This window comes from Pristiophorus japonicus, chromosome 6 (assembly GCF_044704955.1).
Source record: "Pristiophorus japonicus isolate sPriJap1 chromosome 6, sPriJap1.hap1, whole genome shotgun sequence".
In the NCBI taxonomy this organism is placed as follows: Eukaryota; Metazoa; Chordata; class Chondrichthyes; family Pristiophoridae; genus Pristiophorus; species Pristiophorus japonicus.
Window position 1 is genome coordinate 175,828,543 of NC_091982.1, and position 24,082 is coordinate 175,852,624.

The window sequence follows — 24,082 nt, forward strand, 5'->3', positions numbered from 1 at the left end:
CTCAAAGAATAGGGCCAAATGGCCTCAGCTTGCTCCTATTTCTTATGTTCTTAGTACCTGTTTTTCTGTATAACGGTAAACAAATTGAATGAAGGAACTGGTGGATTATTGTGATTTAAAGATTTTCAATAACTGGTAAACATGGCTTTGCGGTAAATCGACCCAGTACCACAGTATCAGTTTGGCTTTGTGTCAGTCCCATTCTAAGTAAATCATCGAGGCTGACATTTAATTGCAGTATAGAAGGAGCACTGTAATGTCTGAAGGTGCCGACTTTCGGTTGAAATGTTAAAACTGAGGCCATGTGTGCCTCTTCAGGTGGATGTAAAGATCCCATGTCATTATTCACAGACAAACAGGGGACTTCTATGCCGTGACCATCTGTTATTCTTCAACGGTGATCACCAAAACAGATTAGCTGATTATTAATTACATTGCTTTTTGTGAGAACCTACTGTGTGCAATGTAGCTGCTGCATTTGCCTATACAATTGTGACTACACTTCAAAAGTAGTTCATTGTTTGTGAAATGCTTTTGATATCCTGAAGACCTGAATGGTGCTATATAAATGCAGGTTTTATTTATCTTTTAGTGGTCATTAGTGAATTTTCTTCACATTTCGAAGTAGTATCTTAGCAGCATTTTAAGCTAATTTTGTGATCTGAATGAAGACAAGCTTGACGGAATGACCATTTTATGTAACCACAACAACAATTTGCATTTATATAGTGCCTTTAACATAGAAAAATGTCCCAAGGTGCTTCACAGATGGGTGATCAGATAAAAATGGGTGCCGAGCCAAAGCAGGAGATATTGGGAGGGGTGACTACAAAAGTGATTTTTTTTAAGGAGGGCCGTAAAGGAAGAGGGAGGTGGCGAGGTTTAGGATCAGGATTCCAGAGCTTTAGTGCTCGCGACTGAAGTCATGGCTTATGATAGGGCAAAGAGTGGAGGGTGCATAAGACACGAGTCGGAGGAATGCGAGTTCTCGGAGGGTTGTCGAGCTAGAGGAAGTAAGAAATAGGAAGGCATGAAGAGATTTAAACACTAGCATGACTTTTAAATTTGAGGTGTTGAAGGACCGACATCCATTGCAAGTCCTGCATGAAGGGATGGAATTTGTGGTGAGGGTACAGAGTTTGTGGCAGGCGCCAAAAACAATGGGTTCAGTCTTCCCAATGTTTAAATGGGAAATTGTGCATCATGCAGGACTGGATGTTGGACAAGCAGTCTGACAACACAGAGTCAGTAGCGGGATCGAGAAGAGTGATGGAGAAGTAGAGCTGGGTGTCATTAGCATGTACGGTATAGCTGACCTCGTGTAGAATAATGTCACCAAGAAGCAGGAGGTAGAGGAGGCAGGAAGAGAAACCATTGCTGGTGATGTTCAGGCTACGATTTTATAGTTAAGAGTGGATCCAAGCGAGTGTAGTCTCCACTGAGCCGCGCCGTTCAGGAGAGGCATTGGAGGAGGGGTAGCGTGGTTGACCGTGTCAAGGACTGCAGAGTTTGAGATGGCGAGGTGGGATAGTGCACCACATTCATAGAGCATGTCATTTGTGACTTTCATTAGAGTTGTTTCAGTGCTGTAGCAGGGAACGAAACCTGATTTGAGAGATTAAAATATAGAGTTGTCGGGGGAAAAAAGGGAATGGATTTGGGAGGCCACAACACATTCAAGGACTTAGGAGAGTAAATGAGGCAGTATGCAAGGGTCTTGAGTTTTTTTTTAAGGAGGGGTTGATGTGGTTTGAAAGGATACCTGAGAAGACGGAACATTTACAATGTCAGCTAGTATGGGGCAGGAAGGGAAATTGGATAGGAGGTTTGTGGGAATGCGGTCAAGGGAGCAGGAGATGGACCTCACGGACAAGATGACCATATTAACTACAAAGGGAGTAAGTTTGATTTGAAAATGTAGGTATACCTTATTTAGGTGTAAAACATTGATTTTATTGTTTGAAAGGTCGCAATAATGGTGATTTTAATAATTTTTCTAAAAATTTCTATAGGGAATGGTCCCTTTCACTTTTGTTGGAACAAAGGAAAGCATTGAAAATGTGCAAGTTCTTTTGGAGTACCATATTTCTTACCTGAAGGTACGTATGTTTATTTTCCCTGTAGTAACAGCTATAGTGGAGTTCGCGTGAAACACTTGGTCAGTGCAAACACAGTTAAGTGAATTTGAGAATAGTTGCTGGAATAAGCATCTTAATGGTGCTCCACTTGGATTGTAGAAAACTGGAGGATAGTATTATGTTGTACTATCAATAGGTAATATCAGCCGTAGAGATTGCCATTACTTTGCTGTTGGAGCTTTAACAAGATTGCCTTGGTTGTAGTTTCTGCAGTCTTGCTGGCTAAAATGGTGTCCCAACTTCACTGCAACAGCACACGGGAAGTGAATGGCATCTTGCTATAAAGGAAATACTGCTGCTATGCTGCTTGACTCACTGTCTCAATATGCTTTTGAGGATTTTTCTTAAAATGGTCAAGCTAAAAATTCGAAGTAGTGGAGTTTGCTATAGATGTGCTGCAGTATCTGTACAGCAGCCTGTTCAAAACTCTTGATGATGGTTGCATTTGGGCTAAATATAGAACAGCAGGTTTGGAACTGTGGGATATAGAAATTTGTTCAAGAAGACTTAACTCAGAGGCCTGCAAAGTAGATTGTGTGCTTTCAATATTGAGTTGGAATTGCTAGTAAGTTAAAGTACTTTCCCTTTATTTTGTTGGTTCCAAGTCAGAAATTGAAGTTATACATACACTTGTTTAATGCACAGTTTTGCAGTTTAAAAAGTCTATAGTCCAATTACTCTCCCAAACCAGTGTCATATGTATAGTGCCTGACCTGACCCAGCCCTACTGCAAAGCTTTGATCAAGGGAGTCGAACCCAGCAAGCATGCACTGGAGGCACCACGTCGGCATGGTGCTTTACTTGGAAAAAAAATAGCAAAAAAGAAGCCAATCAAATGCTTTTTGTGGTATATATCAATGACTTGGACTTGAATGTTGGGGGTATGATTAAGAAGTTTGCAGATGACACTAAAATAGTCTGTTATATGGTTGATAATGAAGAAGAAAGGGAATAAGGGGTTATGGGGAGCGGGCAGAAAGGTGGACCCGAGTCCATGATCGGATCAGCCAAGATCATATTAAATGGCAGAGCAGGCTCGAGGAGCCGTATGGTCTACTCCTGCTCCTATTTCTTATGTTCTTAAAGCTGCAAACAGCAGGAAGATATCAATGTACTGGTCAGGTGGGCAGAAAAGTGGCAAATGGAATTCAATCCAGATATCTGTGAGGTAATGCATTTGGGAAAGTATAACAAGGCTAGGGAACACACATTAAATGATACAACACTGAAAAGTGTAGAGGGACAAAGGGACCTTGGAATGCAGGTCCGCAGGCCAGGTGGATAAGGTAGTTAAGAAGGCATATGGAATACTTGCCTCTATTAGTCGAGGCATGGAATACAAGAGCAAGGAGGTTATGCTTGAACTGTATAAAACACTGGTTAGGACACAGCTGGAGTACTGTGCGCAGTTCTGGTCACCACATTAAAGGAAAGATGTGATTGCACTGGAAAGGGTGCAGAGGAGATTTACAAGGATGTTGCCTGGACTGGAGAATTTTGGCTACAAGGAAAGATTGGAGATGCTGGGTCTGTTTTCTTTGGGACAGAGGAGGCTGAGGGGAGACCTGATTGAGGTGTATAAAATTATGAGGGGCCTATTTCCCTTGGCAGAGGGGTCATCAACCAGGGGCATAGATTTAAAGTTATTGGGGGGGGAGGTATAGAGGAGATATGAGGGGAAATTTCTTCATCCAGTTTGTGGTGGGGGTCTGGAATTCACTGCCTGAAAGGGTGGTAGAGGCAGAAAGCCTCACCACATCTAAAAAATACTTGGATGTGCACTTGAAGTGCTGTAACTTACAGGGCTACAGACCAAAAGCTGGAAAGTGGGATTAGGCTGGATAACTCTTGGTTGGCCGGCGCGGACACGATAGGCTGGAATGGCCTCCTTCCGTGCTGTAAATATCTATGATTTTATGAAGACCACCACTAATAAGTGGATAAGATCAACGAGTTGTGCCTGTATTGTGTTGGATCCGAGGGGGATAGGCCCAATGATTCTTGTAGTCCTTTTGATGGACACTTCTGTGGCCAGGAGCATCTGATTTCAAGCTTATAGGTATCTGCTGGGCTCAGTTTCGGAGTCGGTGTAAAGCCAGTAGTGGGACTGAGTTAGATCACTAGTTCCATGTTAGCATTTTGCCATTTAAGAAGTGATGTTTTAAGGATCAACTTCAGATTGAGAATTAGTGCAGATATGTCTTTGTTTTTGGCATTTCAAGGAAAATAATAAAAATTGCATACACACTACTTGTAGAAAGTACTTTTCATTTACCTGTAATGTGAAATAAATTTGTCTGTCAGTTTACCGCCTGTCGTGTATTTCTAATCCACGTACCAAAACAAAGCGGTCATGTGGCAGCATCTGATGTATTCTAGCAAGCTGGATATCAGTGGCAAGGACTCTGATTCATTCCTGAGCCTCACTATACACTCCGGTTTATTGGGGACTTAACGTCTGCTTGTGGGAGTGGGCAGTGATGCTCAATCCAAATAATGTAACCTGAAACTCCCAAAATGTAAGGCGGCCCTGCCCTCCCTCTCCACCCCCTCCCACCTTATTTACAGATTTGTATTTATCATGGAACTAGACCAAAAAAACAAGTATGTACATGGGATCAACATAGCAAGCAAAGAAAACAAGGTTGTGTATTCCTTTACACTTCAGATTGCTTCTCCATCCCAAGCAGATATTTTAGCTGTTACACAATCAGAATTCCTCTGAAATAGAAAAAAAGGTGCCTTTTGTGTTACTTATAATGCTTTCATGGGATCTTCCTTGTCTCTTTTAATTGCTTTCTTCATTTTGCATTTGGCATATGCAGGTCTTTGAAACCTGAGTTTGAGATAATTCTGATCATTGAAATTGTTGTACTGAACAGAGACACCTAGAATAGTGTGAGCATTATCGATATCAGCAAACTGGCTATCAATCTAGGATAAAGTGCAGATCTGTTGTGTGTTTACAGCAGGATTTTCTGTACAATCTGCATATGCTTTTTGGTAGCTTTTCTACAAGCAGTTTATAAATAAATATGGCCATGTTTCCCCAATAACTTGCATAATCAAGTTGTTGCTTAATACCCAAGTCTTTTTAATGCTGCAAAGGAACATTTTTCCCCAGAAATATTCTGTAAAACAAAATGCATTTAGCGGGTTGCTGCTTGTGCTTTCTACATCATGCAGTGTTTTTTCTGAGTTTGTAAATTATGTTGATTCCCTGAATCGTGTGTCATTCACTATATTTTAAAGGTGGACTGAAATTATAATTTGTTAAATATTTCAGTTTTCATAAGGTTTTATTCTGGTTCAAGTAAATTAGTTACCCAGTAGACCTACTGTGGCATTGTTCATGATGTGAGAACAAACATTGTTTTCTATGGAAATGATTCCACCTGTTCTGGGCAGCACAAGAAATGACACCCTCCCCACTAGACACTTTGCCCTCCTCTCACCTTCCTTCTCCTTCCTCTGGTCCCCCATAGAAACTACAGCCTTCGGGGGGGAAAAAAATTATAATGATTAGTACCATTCAAAAATGGCATCATAGTTTTCTCAGTTGATTGAAGGGAAAGTAATCTTTCTAATTTGCCTTGTATTTACCTGTTTTAGGAAGTCGAGCAGTTAAGAATGGACCGGTTACAAATTGATGAGCAACTTCGGCAGATTGGTATGGGGTATAGGCCAGTGACAAGTCGGCCAGAGAAAGATAAGGGCTATATCACTGATGAAAGTACGGCTTCCTCACTTCATGGTAGCAGGTCCTATCGTGGCCGTGGTCGTCGAGGTCCAAATTATACCTCTGGTTATGGTAATTTTAATTTCTATTTTTATTCCATGTTGATTTTAGCTAAGTTATTTCATCTGACTAATATAGAAATAGATGATTATGGAGGAGGAAAAGGTTGTTTATATATAGTATAAAATTAGTTTACACCCTGAGGAAAGCGAAGGATGCAATAACAGAGTCTCTTCTTTTCTGTCTAACAGTGCTGTTCAGCTCACCATTTTTAGCTAACCTTTCTTCCCCTCAATCTGCCTTTCCAAAATGTAATGTTTCTATTGAACTCGTTTCCATCTAACAAGCCCACTATATTTTTTGTCAATGTCAAGGCTTTCTCTGACAGATCCTCTGTCACCTCCTGGTCTTTACTTAATACCAAATCCCATAAGCCCCCGTTTGCATAGGTTTCTTGACCAGTTGTTTCATGTAACATTTTAATATTCTGTCCAGGATCATGTTTTCAATATATTGCTTAATGTTAGATGGGTAGGCTGATGGCACAGATTTGGTTATGGGTTTAAGGAAAGTGGTGGCTAGATACCTTGGTATCCTCAGCATACATCTAAAAGCTGGCCCTGTGCCTATTGTTGGTGTCAGCAAGGGGGCCAAGGATGGGTCCTTGGAGACTTACAGAAATGATAATGGATTGGGGAATGTATATCAAGATTGTTGAAAGCAAAGGTTATGGGTAAAAGGAAATTTATTGGACCATCTGTATGTGGTGAGTGGTGTTTCTTGTTTATTACATGTGCATAAATGATTTAGACTTGGAACTGAGGGAATACTATTGAAATTTAGTGATACCAAATGTGGGGGGTGGTGGTGCTGATTGTGAAATGTAGGAAGGCTAGATATGCTTGCAGTATGGTGGCAGATGCACGCCAGTGTAGAAAAATGTGAAATATTACCTTTTGGAAGCTAGGATAGGGAAAGGAAATGTGTTGTATGGTAAAATTGTTAATCCAGAAAAGAAGCAAAAGGACCTTGGTGTGCAGGTCCCTTTTTAATTTCCTTTTACCCATAAGATGACAATGCAAGTCGAAAATTCCATAAAAAGGCAAATGGAAGCTTGGATTTTGTATCTAGAAGCTTGGAATACAAAAGCAAGGAGGTCGTCTTGAATTTGTACAAGACCTTGGTTAGGCTGTAGTTGGAATATTGGAAAGATGTGGTGGAGATTCATTAGGATGTTACCACAGATAAGAAGTTACTGTTATGAAGAAAGACTTGACAAGTTTGGGCTTTTTCACTAGAGCTGAGAAGATTAAAAGATGATCTGATATAAAGGTCTTCAAGATTATGCAGGTCAGCAGTGATGGTTTGTTACCACTGATTGATACGGTAACTGGCCACAAGGTGAAGATAATCTCAAACAATTCAAGGGCATTTTTGACGGAGTGTATGGAATTTGTTTGCATAGTCTCATGATTTGAGGGAAGGATGATTTTGTTATTGGACAACGGAACTATTGTATATGGACTCAAATTTATTTGAGCTTGTTCACAACTGTAGTTTATTGTATTTATTGATTACACAGGTACAAATTCAGAATTGTCAAACGCTTCGGAAACTGAATCTGAACGAAGGGATGAATTAAGTGATTGGTCACTGGCTGCTGAAGATGATCGGGATGCAAGACCACATCGTGATAATCGAAGGCGGCCTGGAGCAGGGAGAGGGCGGGGTGGAGGACAATCCAACAGGGGTCGTGGGGGACCACGAGGTGGAAACTCATCAATTAGCTCAGGTAGGTTTTGTAAACATGTCTTTAATCCAGTACAGTCTGAAAATAGTGCTTTGTATACCCCAGTTATACTGCAGTCATGACTGCATTTTTGACAGTGACACAAATGATTGTGCTGAATAACCACAGTCAATCAGGTCAATGTTGAATCGGGAAAAGGCAGTGGTTTGCATGTGTGTATTTAGTAGCACATGTGGAATGCAGCTCAGCAGCCTGGAGGTGCTGGTAAGTTTTCCAAAGAAGGAAAATTGCTGGTTTAATAGTTGTTTTAAATTCCTAAGTGGCAGTAAAGTGACTTGAGATAACTTAATGAAGTTTAGAACACTACAGTTGGTGCATGCTGCTTTTGTTGTGGGACTATGATGTCATACCTTGCATCAGTAATAAATTAGAAGGATCATTGAATGGGCACAATTCATGGGCATTTTAGACAGTGTATAGAATTTGTTTGCTTGGGAAAGGATCAACATCTCAAGTTGTTGTGGCATGAAGAACTTGTACCTTGTGACTTAAGATGTGTCTGATAGATGGGTGTTCCTGCACACATTTTTGTCCAAACATTTCCCTTGAGGGCAGAGTACTCATTTTGCATTGTAAATCATGCAGTACCGAAGGAAGCCATTCAACTCATTTTGCCTGTGCCGGCTCTTTGAAAGAGCTATCCAATTCATCCCTCTCCCTTGCTCCTTCCTCATCGCCTGCAATGTTAGTCCAATTTCCTTTTGAAAGTTACTGTGTACAATGAGTCACAATTATAGAATCTTGCAGCATAGAGGGAAGCCATTCAGCTGGATATTGGGCTGTTAACAGCTCATCAGTATCTGGATACTGGTGAAGTAGGGTATGATCATGTGACACCTTGATTTCTGCCTCTTCTCTTCCCCCCCCCCCCCCCCCCCCCCCCACCGATTTCAGAGCTCACGGCTTTTGTGTGATGGAGTTCTCTTTACCTAGCATCCATAGTGGTAATGATACTCCTCTATCCCTGGGATAGAGTCGTTCAAGCATTCAATCCCACAGATAAAGCAGTTTCTCTGCCGCTATGCATACTAGGTAGAGAGATCTCCATTATACAAAAGTCATTATTTTCACCGACTGCTGCCTTGCACTTAATTATGTGTCCGGTGTTTAATGTTGTAAACGGACTTGGTGTATTGAAGGCTGTCCGTTGTTTGTAATTTGTGAGTGTCCGTGGTTACAAGGGGCAATTTGTATCTATTATAATGCAAGTTATTTGAGACTGCCAGTAAGTGTGTTTTTTTTGCAGGTGCTTGTTTTGGGAGTTTTCTGTTTGTGCAGGTTTCACTACACTTAACTGCTTTTATGAATAACAAATATAGTCCACTAAGATTCAACAGTCTGTCACAATTTATTTGACAAGAATCCTTGTCTATTTTTACTTCAGGATTTAATAACTTACTAACCCCTATAAACTTAGATACGCTTGTATACTGTTATAAATCACCTTTTGCGATGCTTATCAGCTCAGACAATGTAAAGGAATAAAAATATTAACCACAATTCGTATCTTTGAAAGAAGAACTTGAAAAACATTGGTTGTTCTCATCAGAATATCTGTTTTCCCCTTAGTGTTCAAGGATCCAGATAGCAATCCTTACAGTTTGCTAGATAACACAGATAACACCGAAACAGACCAAACAGCAGACACTGATGGTAGTGAATCTCACAGCAGCTCAAACCGCCGCAGGAGATCACGTAGGCGTAGGACAGATGATGATGCTACCATGATTGATGGAATGACCGAATCTGACAGTGCTTCAGTTAATGAGAATGGTTTAGGTAGGTATATATCGCATTTATACACCATTTGAAAGAATGTACTTGGCCAACTAAAATTTTACTTGAATTGACTCCATGCATAGGACTGCTGTTATAAGTAAAACACTAAAGAGAAAGCCTCCATCACACTTTACATTTGCAGATGATAATGAAAGGAAACCACAGCGGCGTAATCGTAGCCGCAGACGTCGTTTACGTGGTCAAATTGAAAGCTCTCTGAGCAGAGACAGCCAGCCAGGTAATGGCCACAACTAGCATGCTAGGGTGTTTGGAGTTTTGATGTTTTTGAATGTGTGCATCGCTGTTCCACTTTATCTAATTAATTAAATTCTAACAGCCACGGCTTCATGGGCCTGCTGCTTGTGAGTGGTAAACCTGCTTTGAAAATCTTAACACAAGCATTTAAATTTTGATTACCCTGTATTGAAGAGGAAAACCTTTAATTAGCAATTTTTTTTATGTTCATGGGGAGAAAAATTTGAGAAACGTAACAATACAATACAATATTGACAGTTAAACATACCTTAACTTCCAAGTAAGCGCGCCATGTACTTGATCTCTCCGTGCCTACTGCTAAAGAGTCTCATCTAGTTGCTAGGGTCTTTGCTTTAATTTATATTTTCAGATGAAGTTACAGATATTAGGAAGAGTCAGAGTTCCCAGATGGCTCAGATTTGACGTCTCCGTCTCTGAACAATACAGACCATGAAAGTCCCAGGTTCAATCCAAGGTCTCTGCTTAGTTGATCCCAGCCTGGGCAGCGGTTGGAGTATTACAATTGACTTCAGTGCCGTAAAGTTAAGAAAGGGAAAATTGAATAGCCGCCTTGCTTATTATACAACAACAACTGCTGCTGGAAGTGTGCGTGTGTGGATGTCAGATGAGCACATGATACAAGTTTAGTTGTGATGGCCTTCATACTCCTTCACTGTCGAGGTTTACACTGCCGCTTATGGAATCCCTCACAGGAGAGAAGGGAAGAAAACTGTGCAGTCTAATTACTGAATTGTGCAAGCTACTGTTCTTCAATATACTGTGTACTGTAAGATACAATTATAGAACCTTACAGCAGAGAAGGAAGCCATTCAGCTCTATGTGAAGAACTATCTAAATAGTCCCATTCACCTCTTTCCCCATAGCCTGAAAACTTCTCCTTTTCAAGTTTATATCCAATTTCTTTTTGAGAGTTACTATTGAATCTGTTTCTACCACCCTTTCAGGCATTGCATTCCAGATTGCAGTAACTTGTTGCTCCCGTTTGGTTCATTTGCCAAATAACTTAAATCTGCCTCCTCTGGTTATTGACCTACCTGCTAGTTGAAACAATTTTTCCTGCCATCATCAAAGATGTTTGCTTGTAAACACCCAGGTCTCTCGTTCCTGTATCCCATTTATAATTGTACCATTTAGTTTATATTGCCTGTCCTCGTCCTTCCTCCCAAAATATCTCATTTCACACCTTTATTAAATTTAATCTGCCATGTGTCTGCTCATTTCATGAGTCTGCTGCTATCCTCCTCACTGTTTACTACAAGATGTATATAACATTTCTGTTCCTTACACTGCTAAATGATCTTTAATTGATATTCCTTTGATTAAATAACAATTTTAAGTAAGCTACACCAATATTTTTGTTTTAGTTGTAACATGCATGCATCTGTGTTCAAGAATAATCTTCAGCTGGTGTTTGATGTCTTGAATCCCAAACTCAAATTATTCCTGAGAATTGCTCCAGCGTAGCATTATTTTATGTATTATATGCTATGATGTTTGTTAGAATTTTTTTTTAATGCTGGGATATTTCCATCTTTTCACTGAAGAATTAATGACTATGATATAACTACTATAAGCTTGTTGATGTAGAATTAATTTTTTTGAAAATACATTTTTTCCTCATTCAATCAGCCTCCATATACAATTAAAGTTCAGTGTCATCTACAGCGAAAAGATAACTTTTGGTAGTTGGTTTGGTCAGGTATTCTTCCATTTCTTATTGCACAGGGTCTTGCATTGATCTTCACCCTTGTACGACAATGTGTGGAAGACCAACTGACCCAAATAGTAATTCAAAGGCACACATTAAAATTACATTTTTTTAATGAGTTTCATATTAATTGCATATGGATTTTGTGTTTTCTTCAAAGAACAAGGAAGATGATACCAGCTGTAGGTAACACAACAGTTTGTATATTTTTTAATGACTTAAAGTTGCACTTAAAATATGCAGTGGTGTCCACTTTAGATAAACTGATAAAATCACATGCCACTAAAGATTTTTTTAAATTGTGCACAAGGGTTCTACTTACAGCAGTGACAAATGGTTCAAATGAATTCCAAAAGATCAAAATTTCAGATCTTGTTCCACATTCACTAACCATCCTTTATTATGTTGTGTTTCACAATACATAATCAATTAAATTACTGTATAAGTAGCATCTTTAGATTAGATGCAGGAAGAATGTTCCCGATGGGGTAGTCCAGAACCAGAGAACACAGTCTAAGGATAAGGGGTAAGCCATTTAGGACTGAGATGAGGAGAAACTTCTTCACTGAGAGTTGTTAACCTGTGGAATTCTCTACCGCAGAGTTGTTGATGCCAGTTCATTGGATATATTCAAGAGGGAGTTAGATATCGCCCTTACGGCTAAAAGGATCAGGGGGTATGAAGAGAAAGCAGAAAAGGGGTACTGAGGTGAATGATCAGCCATGATCTTATTGAATGGTGGTGCAGGCTCGAAAGGCCTACTCCTGAACTTTGAGTCAGCATCTCAGCAACTGGATTGTTTTTTTTAAGCTAGTGCAGTGGCTCTTACTGCCACAAGATGCCTTTATCACATTTCTGAGGAACTGAAGAATGTGTGAATGATACCAAATGAATAGAAGAGAGTAGGTGCCAACTTTCTTTTCCAAAAGCAGATCAGTTAATAATAAATTTTGCTTCCCAGAAAAAAATATATTTTCAATCATATTCTGCTGTGTCAAATTATTTAGAAGATGCTGTATACCACTGGTTCCCAAGCCGTACTAGACCTGACAAAGGCAGGGAGGAGATAGGGAAAACAATCTGTTGCATTTATCATCCAGAAAGTGTCATCCTTCGAACAGACAGTAAATCACACCACTTCCACTTGCATTACCAGTATTCCCATTTTCTCCATTATCATTGGAGGAGTCAATAATCAAGATTCAGTAAAAGAATCTCGTAACATTACTGCTATATATTACCCAACTAAATTAAGTTTGCATAACCAAATTGCAATATTTAGCCTAATGTAAAACAAGAGGTCTTATTTGACTGTAGTATGTGAAAACAAAATAGTTTTTTTTTTGTTTTTAGAAATTGGAAGAACTGAGAAAAATCATCTTGCCATAAGCTATTTAGAATTGCAAGGAAAATCAACTTTAGTTCCAATTAAGTTATCAATGGGCAGAATGTATATGTGCATTGCAGTACTGACAAGATTATGGATGTTTTTGCTTGGTAGTGAAGACACAGAAGTTTGCAAAGTGGGTACTAGGGCGTTATTAGGATTTTGTATAGGATGCTGTAACTTGCAGCTGCTCCTATATAGCAGTGACTTCGATGAAGTTGTATATCCAAGTTTGCAGATGGCACTAAATTAGGAGGCACAGTAAGTTGTGTAGATTGGAGCAGGAAGTTGCAAAGAGATAAAAACACATTAAGTGACAGATATTTGATGTGGGAAAGTGTGAGGTCATCCACTTAGAATACAAGAAAAACAAATTGAAATATTTCCTTAAAGGCGAGAGACTAGGAACTGTGGAGGGACAAAAGGATTTGGGTGTCCATGTGCATAAAGCACAAAAAGTAATCAGAAAGGCCAATATGTTTTTTTTAATCTTAAGGGGGTTTGAATTCAAGTGTGGAAGTGATGTTTCAGTTTTACAGAGCCTTGGTCGGACCCTATCTGTGGGGTACTGTGTTCAGTTTTGGGCACTGCACCACAGGAAGGATATATTGGCTTTGGAAGTGGGTACAGTGTAGATTCACCAGATGACACCAGGGCTTAAAGGATTAAATTATGAGGACAGGTTGCTTAAAACTTGGCTTGTATTCCCTTAAATTTAGACGGTCGAGGGTGATCTAATTGAGGTGTTTAAAATGTTAAAGGGATTAAATGGAGAAACTATTTCCTCTGATGGTGAAATACAGAACAAGGAGGCACAATCTTAAAATGAGTACTAGGCCATTTAGGGGTGAAATCAGAAAGCACTTTTTCTCACAGTCGTGGAAATCTGGAACTCTCTCCCACAAAAGGCTGTGGTTACTGTCAGTTAACATTTTCAAAAGATCGATAGATTTTTGTTGGGTAAGGTTATCAAGGAATATGGATCAAAGGCGGGTAAACGGAGTTGAGGTACAAATTAATATGTCCTTACTATACAGTACAAATGCACACGAGGCCCATACTAGAGAGAAGGTCACTCTGTAACCAGTAACCTTTATTAGCAAGCACTGAAGTGTATCTGAAAGTTCAGGTTAGGAGTGTCTCCCACAAGTTCACCACCTAGTGGTCAGTGTTCTCACGGTGTACAACTTAGGTCAGTTTATACATGGATTACAATGACAGTTGAATACATGACATCTCCCCCCCCCAAAAAACCTTACTGGGATCACAGGTTAAGTCTCTGGTGTTTTGCGCTCCCTTGTGGAGTGCCTGAGTTGGGGCTCCGGTTGTTGGGCGTGGCCTGAGTGTCTGCTGTTTGCGGTGCCTCAGGCCTGTCCGGACTGCCCACAGTGACTGGGCTCTCCTCCACTTGGTTCCGGTGTTCGGTCACCTGTGGTGGAGTAAACGCTACGTCGTGTTCTTCCTCTGCTTCTTCTATGGGGTTGCTGAACCTCCATTTTGTTTGATCCACGTGTTTGTGGCAGATTTGTCCTTGGTAAGTTTAACTACCAGAATCCTATTCCCCTCTTTGGCAATCACAGTGTCTGCGAGCCATTTGGGCCCTGCAGCGTAGTTGAGGACAAAAACAGAGTCATTGACATCAATACATCACGCGCCCTCGCATTCCTGTCATGGTAGTCACATTGTGACCGGTGCCTGCTCTCAACAATTTCTTTCATGGTGGGGTGTATAAGGGATAACCTGGTTTTGAGCGTCCTTTTCATTAGCAGCTCTGCGGGTGGAACCCCTGTGAGCGAGTGTGGTCGGGATGTATTGGCCAACAGGAGGCATGATGAGCGGCTTTGCAGGGAACCCCCTTGGATTCTGAGCATCCTCTGTTTGATTATCTGCACTGCTCGCTCCGCCTGGCCATTTGAGGCCGGCTTGAACGGTGCCGTTCTGACATGGTTGATACCATTTCCTGCCATGAAGTCCTGGAATTCAATGCTTGTAAAGCACGGGCCATTGTCGCTGACCAAGACGTCCGGGAGACCATGGGTGGCGTACATTGCCCGTAGACTTTCTACCGTGGCAGAGGATGTGCTTGAATTGAGAATGTCACACTTGATCCATTTGGAGTAGGCATCGACTACAACCAAAAACATTTTTCCCATGATGGTGACCATGGCTTGGCGGGCCAGGACCAGGGGCTAAGGGGAGGGCTTCCCTGGGCGCATTGCCCAGCTGGGCACACGTGTTGCACCTGCGAACACACAGTTCTAGGTCTGCATCTATCCCTGGCCACCAAACGTGTGACCTGGCAATTGCCTTCATCATGACAATGCCCGGCTGCTCATTGTGGAGTTTTCGGATGAACGCCTCTGCCCATCTGGGGCATGACTACTCGGTTTCCCCATAGTAGGCAATCGGCCTGAATTGAGAGTTCATCCTTGCGCCTGTGAAATGTTTAAATTCCTCAGGGCTTGCCCCGTACGTGGCTGCCCAGTCCCCATTCAGGACACATTTCTTGACTAGAGACAGTAGCGGGTCTCTGTTCGTCCAGACTTGGACCTGACGGGCTGTCACGGGTGAGCCTGCGCTTTCGAAAGCTTGAACAGGTCATGACCATCTCAGCAGCATGCTCGGTTGCCCCCTCGGTGGTGGCTACTGTGCCGAATCGTATAGTCATAGGCGGCTAACGTGAGTGCCCACCTGTATGCGGGTCGACGCATTTGCATTTATGACCTTGTTGTCGGCCAAATGGGACGTTAGGGGTTTGTGATCTGTCTCCAGCTCAAATTTCTTGCCAAACAGGTACTAGTACATTTTTTTTTACTGCATCTCCACATGCAAGTGCTTCCTTTTCTACCATCCTGTAGCCCCTTTCTGCCTGGGACAGACTTCTGGAGGCATAAGCTACCGGCTGTAACTGACTCTTGGCATTAACATGCTGCAACATACACCCCACCCATAGGACGACGCATCGCACGTTAAAACAAGTTTCTTACATGGGTCATATAGCGTTAACAGATTGTTAGAGCACGCAATTTGTTAAGCTCCATCGAAAGCCCTTTCCTGGCTGTCCCTCCAGACCCATTCGCGATCTTTGCGTAGGAGCACATGTAGTGGCTCCAACATCGTGCTCAATTTGGGAAGAAAGTTACCAAAATAGTTCAGGAGCCCCAGGAACGAATGCAGCTCCATCGTGTTACGGGGTCTGGGTGCTCTCTGGATCGCTTCCGTTTTGGATGCAGTAGGTCTAATCCCGTCTGCTGCCCTCATCCCCAGGAATTCTACCTCTGGAGCTAGGAAGACGCACTTCGCCTTTTTCAGTCGCAGACCTACCAGGTCCAGTCTGCGTAGCACCTCCTCTAGGTTGTGGAGGTGTTCTTCAGTATCACAACCCGTGATGAGGATGTCGTCTTGAAAAACCACCGTCCTTGGAATCAACTTGAGACTTTCCATGTTTCGTTGAAAGATCGCGGCGGCCGAGCGAATTCCGAACGGACATCTGTTGTACTCAAACAACCCCTTGTGTGTCGTGATGGTGGTCAGCTTCTTCGACTCACTCGCCAGCTCCTGGGTCATGTAAGCTGAGGTCAGATCCAATTTTGAAAAAAGTTTGCCACCGGATAGCGTCGCAAAGAGGTCCTCCGCTCTCGGTAACGGGTACTAGTCTTGGAGTGACACCCGATTGATGGTGGCTTTGTGATCACCACATACCCTGACCGACCCATCCGCCTTGAGCACCGGCACAATCGGGCTCGCCCGGTCAATGAATTCGACTGGCGAGATGATGCCTTCTATCTTTTCCCGCATCACGTACAGCGCCGCTCTGGCCTTGTGGTGTATTGGCCTGGCGTCCGGGTTTATGTGAATCACTACCTTGGCCCCATGAAAGTGCCAATGCCGGGTTGAAATAGTGAGTCAAATTTGTCCAGGACCTGTGAGCATGATATTTGCTCCACAGAAGAAATTGCATTGACATCGCTCCATTTCCAGTTCATGACAGCAAGCCAGCTCCTCCCCAGCAGCGCGGGACTGTCCCCCGGGACAATCCAGAGTGGCAATCTGTTCTCCGAATCTTTGTGGGTCACGACTACTGTGGCGCGCTGCCTAGCACCGGAATTATATCCTTTGTATATGTCCGTAGCTGTACGTCAATCGGCAATAATTTTGGCCTCCTGGCCTTGGATGCCCACAACTTGTCGAACTGTTTGATACTTATCAGGGACTGGCTGGACCCCGTGTCTCGCTCCATTGATACTAGGATGCCATTGAGGAGCACTTTCATCATTATCGGTGTCCTGGTGTATGAACTGTATATGTGCTCCACATGAACTCGCTCAACTTCAGCTTCCAGCGATTTTCCCCCAGTGTCCATTTGGCCTCGTAGGGCTTACATCGGGCCCGTCGTCCTCGTACATCAACCTGGCTGCAGGCTTCCTGCACATACGCGCCAAGTGACCGCTGACATTGCAGTTTCTGCAGGTATATTGCTGATACCTGCAAGCTCTGGCTGTGTGTTTGCCTCCACACCTCCAACATGAGCAGTTGTTGGAAACAAAAGGTCCATTACAAGTCGATCATCTCTGACTGTCTCTAACTGTCCTTAAACGTATCATTGACAAGTGTTGATGGCCCCATTACTGGCCGCATTGTCCCTTGCGATGGCATGAATAGTCATTATCTCTGTTGAATTCCCCCTTTGAGTTCGACTATATGCTCGGGCATGTCCGATTGCCCCTGTCTGCCTGGAGAACTGTGTGCCGCGTTAACAATGTTGACTCCCTGTCCATTTGCTGCACTTAAACCAAGATTTTTGTCAAACATCATTCTGGTCTCTTCCTCCCCTGAGATAAATGTTTGGGCCATCAAAACCGCCGTTTCCAGGATCAAGTCTTTGGTCTCGATCAGTTTCCTGAAAACCCCAGCGTACCCGATGCCCTCAATTTAAAAAAAAAGTCTCGCAGCATCTCCGCTCTGCATGCATCTGGGAACTTACAAAGGCTCGCTAGTCGCTGGAGGTCTGCCACGAAGTCTGGAACGCTTTGCCCTTCTTGTCGCCTGTGTGTGTAAAACCGGTGTCTCGCCATGTGCATGCTGCTCGCCGGTTTAAAGTGTTCCCCGATCAACTTAGTGAGCTCTTAAAAGTCTTGTCCGCCGGCTTCTCTGGCGCTAGAAGGTCCTTCATCAGGGTGTACGTACTGGATCCACAGTCAGGAGATGAGCCCTGCGTTTGTTGGCCAAATCCTGTCCCAGTCAATCCTTAGTGACGAAATTTTGATGTAGTCTCTCAATAAAATCGTCCCAATCATCACCAACACAGTACCTCTTCTCTGTGCTGCCCGTGGCCATGCTTGCATGGTTTAAATCCCAGTTTCTCATCGCCAATAATATGTCCTTACTATACACTACAAATGCACATGAGGCCCATACTAGAGAGAAGGTCACTCTGTGACCAGTAACCTTTATTCGCCAGCACTGAAGTGGAGAAGATGGGTGGAGCTTCCCCTTTTATACCTGAAAGTCCAGGGTTGGAGTGTCTCCCACAAGTTCACCACCTAGTGGTCAGTGTTCTCACGGTGTACAACTTAGGTCAGTTTATACATGGGTTACAATGACAGTTGAATACATGACGCAAATTAGCTATGATGTGATTGAATGACAACAGGCTGGAGGGGCTGAATGGCCTACTCCCGTTTCTGCCATGCTTACAACTGCAAGTGTTTCATGATGTTTGCTAATTTATTAAGTGTTGGTCAGTAGTAAAAGATCTTTTTGATACTTGCATTTTCTCAACCATTATTTCAGACTTACTGGTATCAGAGTTGGTAGGTAGTCTGGGTGAGCTGCTAAGAATTCTTTGGTAGGGCATGACTTGAAAAATGTTTGAGAATCTTTATTGTTTACAACAAAATGTGCAGTTTGTTTTCTCAATTGAGACTGTGTAGGCAACCTGTTCCCACACCTCTTTCAGTGCCAGGATCTAACCTGCCATTGAATTACATCCAAAAGAGCAAGGTGGATTACCTTCTTGTTTTTTTTCTTTCCCTTTGTCTTGGATCTGCTTGCCATATTTGTCAGTTGTCTAGTCAAGATTGAGATCATGCCGTGATGTAACATTGAAACATAGAAACATAGAAAATAGGTGCAGGAGCAGGCCATTCAGCCCTTCTAGCCTGCACCGCCATTCAATGAGTTCATGGCTGAACATGAAACTTCAGTACCCCCTTCCTGCTTTTTCGCCATAACCCTTGATCCCCCGAGTAGTAAGGACTTCATCTAACTCCCTTTTGAATATATTTAGTGAATTGGCCTCAACTACTTTCTGTGGTAGAGAATTCCACAGGTTCACCACTCTCTGGGTGAAGAAGTTTCTCCTCATCTCGGTCCTAAATGGCTTACCCCTTATCCTCAGACTGTGACCCCTGGTTCTGGACTTCCCCAACATTGGGAACATTCTTTCTGCATCTAACCTGTCTAAACCCGTCAGAATTTTAAACGTTTCTATGAGGTCCCCTCTCATTCTTCTGAACTCCAGTGAATACAATCCCAATTGATCCAATCTTTCTTGATAGGTCAGTCCCGCCATCCCGGGAATCAGTCTGGTGAACCTTCGCTGCACTCCCTCAATAGCAAGAATGTCCTTCCTCAAGTTAGGAGACCAAAACTGTACACAATACTCCAGGTGTGGCCTCACCAAGGCCCTGTACAACTGTAGCAACACCTCCCTGCCCCTGTATTCAAATCCCCTCGCTATGAAGGCCAACATGCCATTTGCTTTCTTAACCGCCTGCTGTACCTGCATGCCAACCTTCAATGACTGATGAACCATGACACCCAGGTCTCGTTGCACCTTCCCTTTTCCTAATCTGTCACCATTCAGATAATAGTCTGTCTCTCTGTTTTTACCACCAAAGTGGATAACCTCACACTTATCCACATTATACTTCATCTGCCATGCATTTGCCCACTCACCTAACCTATCCAAGTCACTCTGCAGCCTAATAGCATCCTCCTCGCAGCTCACACTGCCACCCAACTTAGTATCATCCGCAAATTTGGAGATACTGCATTTAATCCCCTCGTCTAAATCATTAATGTACAATGTAAACAGCTGGGGCCCCAGCACAGAACCTTGCGGCACTCCACTAGTCACTGCCTGCCATTCTGAAAAGTACCCGTTTACTCCTACTCTTTGCTTCCTGTCTGACAACCAGTTCTCAATCCACGTCAGCACACTACCCCCAATCCCATGTGCTTTAACTTTGCACATTAATCTCTTGTGTGGGACCTTGTCGAAAGCCTTCTGAAAGTCCAAATATACCACATCAACTGGTTCTCCTTTGTCCACTTTACTGGAAACATCCTCAAAAAATTCCAGAAGATTTGTCAAGCATGATTTCCCTTTCACAAATCCATGCTGACTTGGACCTATCATGTCACCATTTTCCAGATACACTGCTATGACATCCTTAATAATTGATTCCATCATTTTACCCACTACTGAGGTCAGGCTGACCGGTCTATAATTCCCTGTTTTCTCTCTCCCTCCTTTTTTAAAAAGTGGGGTTACATTGGCTACCCTCCACTCCATAGGAACTGATCCAGAGTCAATGGAATGTTGGAAAATGACTGTCAATGCATCCGCTATTTCCAAGGCCACCTCCTTAAGTACTCTAGGATGCAGTCCATCAGGCCCTGGGGATTTATCGGCCTTCAATCCCATCAATTTCCCCAACACAATTTCCCGACTAATAAAGATTTCCCTCAGGGCTCAACTCTTGTAAAACTTGGACAGTGTATTTGTGTACTTTTTTTTACAAATGTACATTCATGCATAAATTAATTCAGCTGAAATCTATATTGCAGTAATCTGGTTTCTCATTTTGCTGTGCTCAGTGATTCCAGTTTTTGGTTTAAAGCAAAAACTATTGATAAATCGATATCCGGATGTAAATTCCCAAATTACTCAAAACTATGAAATAACCATCTGAAATACTACTGCTAACCACAAGAAGTAATCTTTTAAATAAAATACCATGGTGATGAGAGATTTTCAGGTTTGAACACTTATTGTGTAGTCTGCATTGTCTGTGATGCACTATCTATGCAGTGAGCATTTAGATTAACTGTCTCACATATCATCATAGGCAGTCCCTCGAATCGAGGATGACTTGCTTCCATGTCAAAAAGTTCACAGGTGTTTCAATGAAGGACCTAATATTCCAGGTCCCAAGCTAAATCTTGAAGGGTGCGTGAATGTTTTTTTTAAACGTGGTGACCGTTGCACACCAACCATCACACGGGCTTGACAGAGCTAGGTCTTGGTGCAGTGGCAAGGATTAACTAAGACGACTGGAGACCAGCTCTGCTGCACGGGCCTATTGCGCACACACAGCGCAGTGTGGGCCTGCCCGTGCTGCTCCTGGCCCTGAACTCGTGCCTCTCCTGGGCCCCGATCACGTCCCTCGACAATCTTGCGCCGCTCCTGCTGTACCTGCCCATGCTCCAATCACCGATCTGGATCTTGCTGACGTTCCTCTTCACTGCCGTTGCTCTGCTGCTCCAGCACGTGCTGCTCTCTGGCGTGGTATGCCGACACGCTGCTCCTTCTGCTCCCCGGCCTGCTCCGATGGTGCTCACATATATGTGGCGATGGAATCTCATGTACTCATACTACAGGTATATCTGTCTCATCTTGGAAGTCAGCACATTGATTTTTGATCGTTTAGCAATGCAGACTCGCCTCAAAGCAAAGAATCCCATAAAACAATTCTGCGGTACTTGATGAATTGTCTTTCCAGAAAAATCAATATAAGGTTTTGAGAAACAGAAATGAATGTCACTTGAGCCCACAAGCTATATTGCAATTTAGCATTTATCCAAACCAAACCCATGGCCTGTTACAATATCTCAAGATAATTTGGGATAGGGAACACCATGCAGCCTTTCTTAATTGATCCACCTAGAAATATATTAAATCTGCCCACCCCCCCTCCATCCCATTGCAGCATCCAGTTGTTGCTTAAATGATTCTATCAGGAAGACTATTCCATATGTTGTTAACTGCATGAAGCATTTCCTGATGTCAGACCTAAATTTACCTTTTGCTCATTGGAACTTTTATTTTCTTGTCCAATTTCTTGCAGTTTAATTTAAAGTAATATTTTAGATTTGACTGCCATTTCCTTAACTAGTATACCTCTAAGATCACCTCTCAAATGCCTCCTATTCAGACTGAAAAATACAAGTTTCTTCATTTTTTCTTAACTCAGACCTTTGGCACTAAGAATTAGCTTTGTGGCTATCTGTACTGCCTCTCTTTTTCTCTCTCGTGCCTTGGTGACCAGAACTGGGCTTGGTATTGATGGTGCAGCCTGACTAGAGCACTTGTATGGTTTGATAGGGTTCGAGGATCATCTGGCACCATCTTATGGTCTACAGGGCTGTAATGATACCTGCCATCCTGTATGGCTGAGATGTGGACCATATACAGCAGGCACCTCAAATCGCTGGAGAAATACCACCAACGATGTCTCTGCAAGATCCTGCAAATCCCCTGGGAGAATAGACGCACCAATGTCGGTGTTCTCGATCAAGCCAACATCCCCAGCATCAAAGCACTTGACCACACTCGACCAGCTCCGTTGGGCGGGCCACATTGTCCACATACATGACACAAGACTCCCAAAGCAAGCGCTCCACTCGGAACTCCTACACGGCAAGCGAGCCCTAGGTGGGCAGAGGAAACATTTCAAGGACACCCTCAAAGCCTCCTTGATAAAGTGCAACATCCCCACCAACACCTGGGACTCCCTGGCCAAAGACTGCCCTAAGTGGAAGAAGAGCATCCGGGAGGACGCTGAGCACCTCGAGTCTCATCACCAAAAGCATACAAAAACCAAGTGCAGGCAGTGGAAGGAGCATGCAGCAAACCAGTCCCACCTATCCTTTCCTTTAACGACTGTCTGCCCTACCTGTGACAGAGACTAATTCCGGTATTGGACTTTACAGTCACCTGAAAACTCAATGTTTAGAGTGGAAGCAAGTCTTCCTCGATTTCGAGGGACTGCCTTTGATGATGATGATGATAGTTTGATACTGACTTCCTGTGACGTGTATTCTATGTTTTGGCTTTGTAGTTGAACATTCTGTTGCCTTTGGTTGCTGCTATGCATTGGTTGGACATGTTTAGCATTGAAACTAAAGTACTAAAACTTTTAGATTTCTTTCAACATCATCCATGGCTATTTCAGTATCACTTATGAAATACCTTTGTTGCCGATTTGTTTCTATAAGCTGCATTAAATCTCATTCTTTGTTGGGCTTGCTTGCATATTTAGTTGTTTTGGGAAAGGGGGTTAGAACTCTGCCCAAGTGTGTGTGGGTAGTATATCCTCAAGTTTAGAAGCTCTTCTTTCACAAATTGTGCACATTTCTGTGGTGACTGACAAAACACCAGAAATACATGATGAGTCTGCAAAGTGTTGAACATTTTCATAAAAACTGGGAATGTCTTCTTTGCTTTTGTAGTGATTCTGTGAGCTGTCTGGAAAAAATTGTTGAGAACTTCAAAGCTAGGTCTGCTATTGGTGCTTTTGCTTGACTATTATTTCGAGCAGTTTACCTGATTTTAAACTAGTTATCACAATGTAATTTGATGTCTAATTTTATAAGGAGTGCCAAAATTATGTCAATTGCAGATTCAGAAATGACCAGGTTTGATCATTTCTAAGTCGTCATAGGCGGGGGTTTGAAGGTTTGATCACTTCTAAGTACACAAGTTTAAGCAGTATTGGTATAGTAAAAGTAGTATTGTTGAGTAGTAGTTAAAGCTCATCTGTGATGCAAGATCTGCATTGTTCAAATCTTGAATAGCAGTGAGCATCCCTTCTGTCCAATTGGTTTGTGAAGTGGCATTGTCAGCCAAATATTACTCATTAATTTTTATTATTGCAGTACTTTTGGATTATGATTGTGTTATGTTTTTAATCTGTCGAGCCAGTTCTGAAAAACAAGAATGGTGAAATTAATTTGTTTTAGTTAGTAGTATTACTTGTTTGGTGTTGTGTTCATGTATTATGAAAACTACTTGGGATTTCTTCGTCCGCAGCATTCAGCTCGTTCAATTTCTCATGAATAAGGGAAAGATATTGTAAAATGTAAAAATTTTGGATTATCAATAAAGGTTTCACAGTTGGGAATTAAGAGTCATGAATTATCTTAACATTTTAGGCATAAAGAGCTTCAATGGCCAAAT

The 24,082-nt window shown here is 42.5% G+C and overlaps 1 protein-coding gene across 4 annotated transcripts in view; it reads left to right on the forward strand.

The window, feature by feature from the left end:
- Window positions 1-24,082, forward strand: part of fxr1 (FMR1 autosomal homolog 1) — a 109,704-nt gene that overhangs the window by 79,545 nt on the left and 6,077 nt on the right. For 3 of the 4 annotated variants that reach the window (XM_070883424.1, XM_070883423.1, XM_070883427.1), the window contains 5 exons: window positions 2,013-2,099; window positions 5,751-5,949; window positions 7,460-7,669; window positions 9,257-9,466; window positions 9,609-9,704. In XM_070883424.1, the coding sequence (XP_070739525.1) occupies window positions 2,013-2,099; window positions 5,751-5,949; window positions 7,460-7,669; window positions 9,257-9,466; window positions 9,609-9,704 (802 nt within the window). The remainder of the gene's footprint in view (window positions 1-2,012; window positions 2,100-5,750; window positions 5,950-7,459; window positions 7,670-9,256; window positions 9,467-9,608; window positions 9,705-24,082) is intronic. The other variant, XM_070883425.1, reaches the window with a different exon arrangement.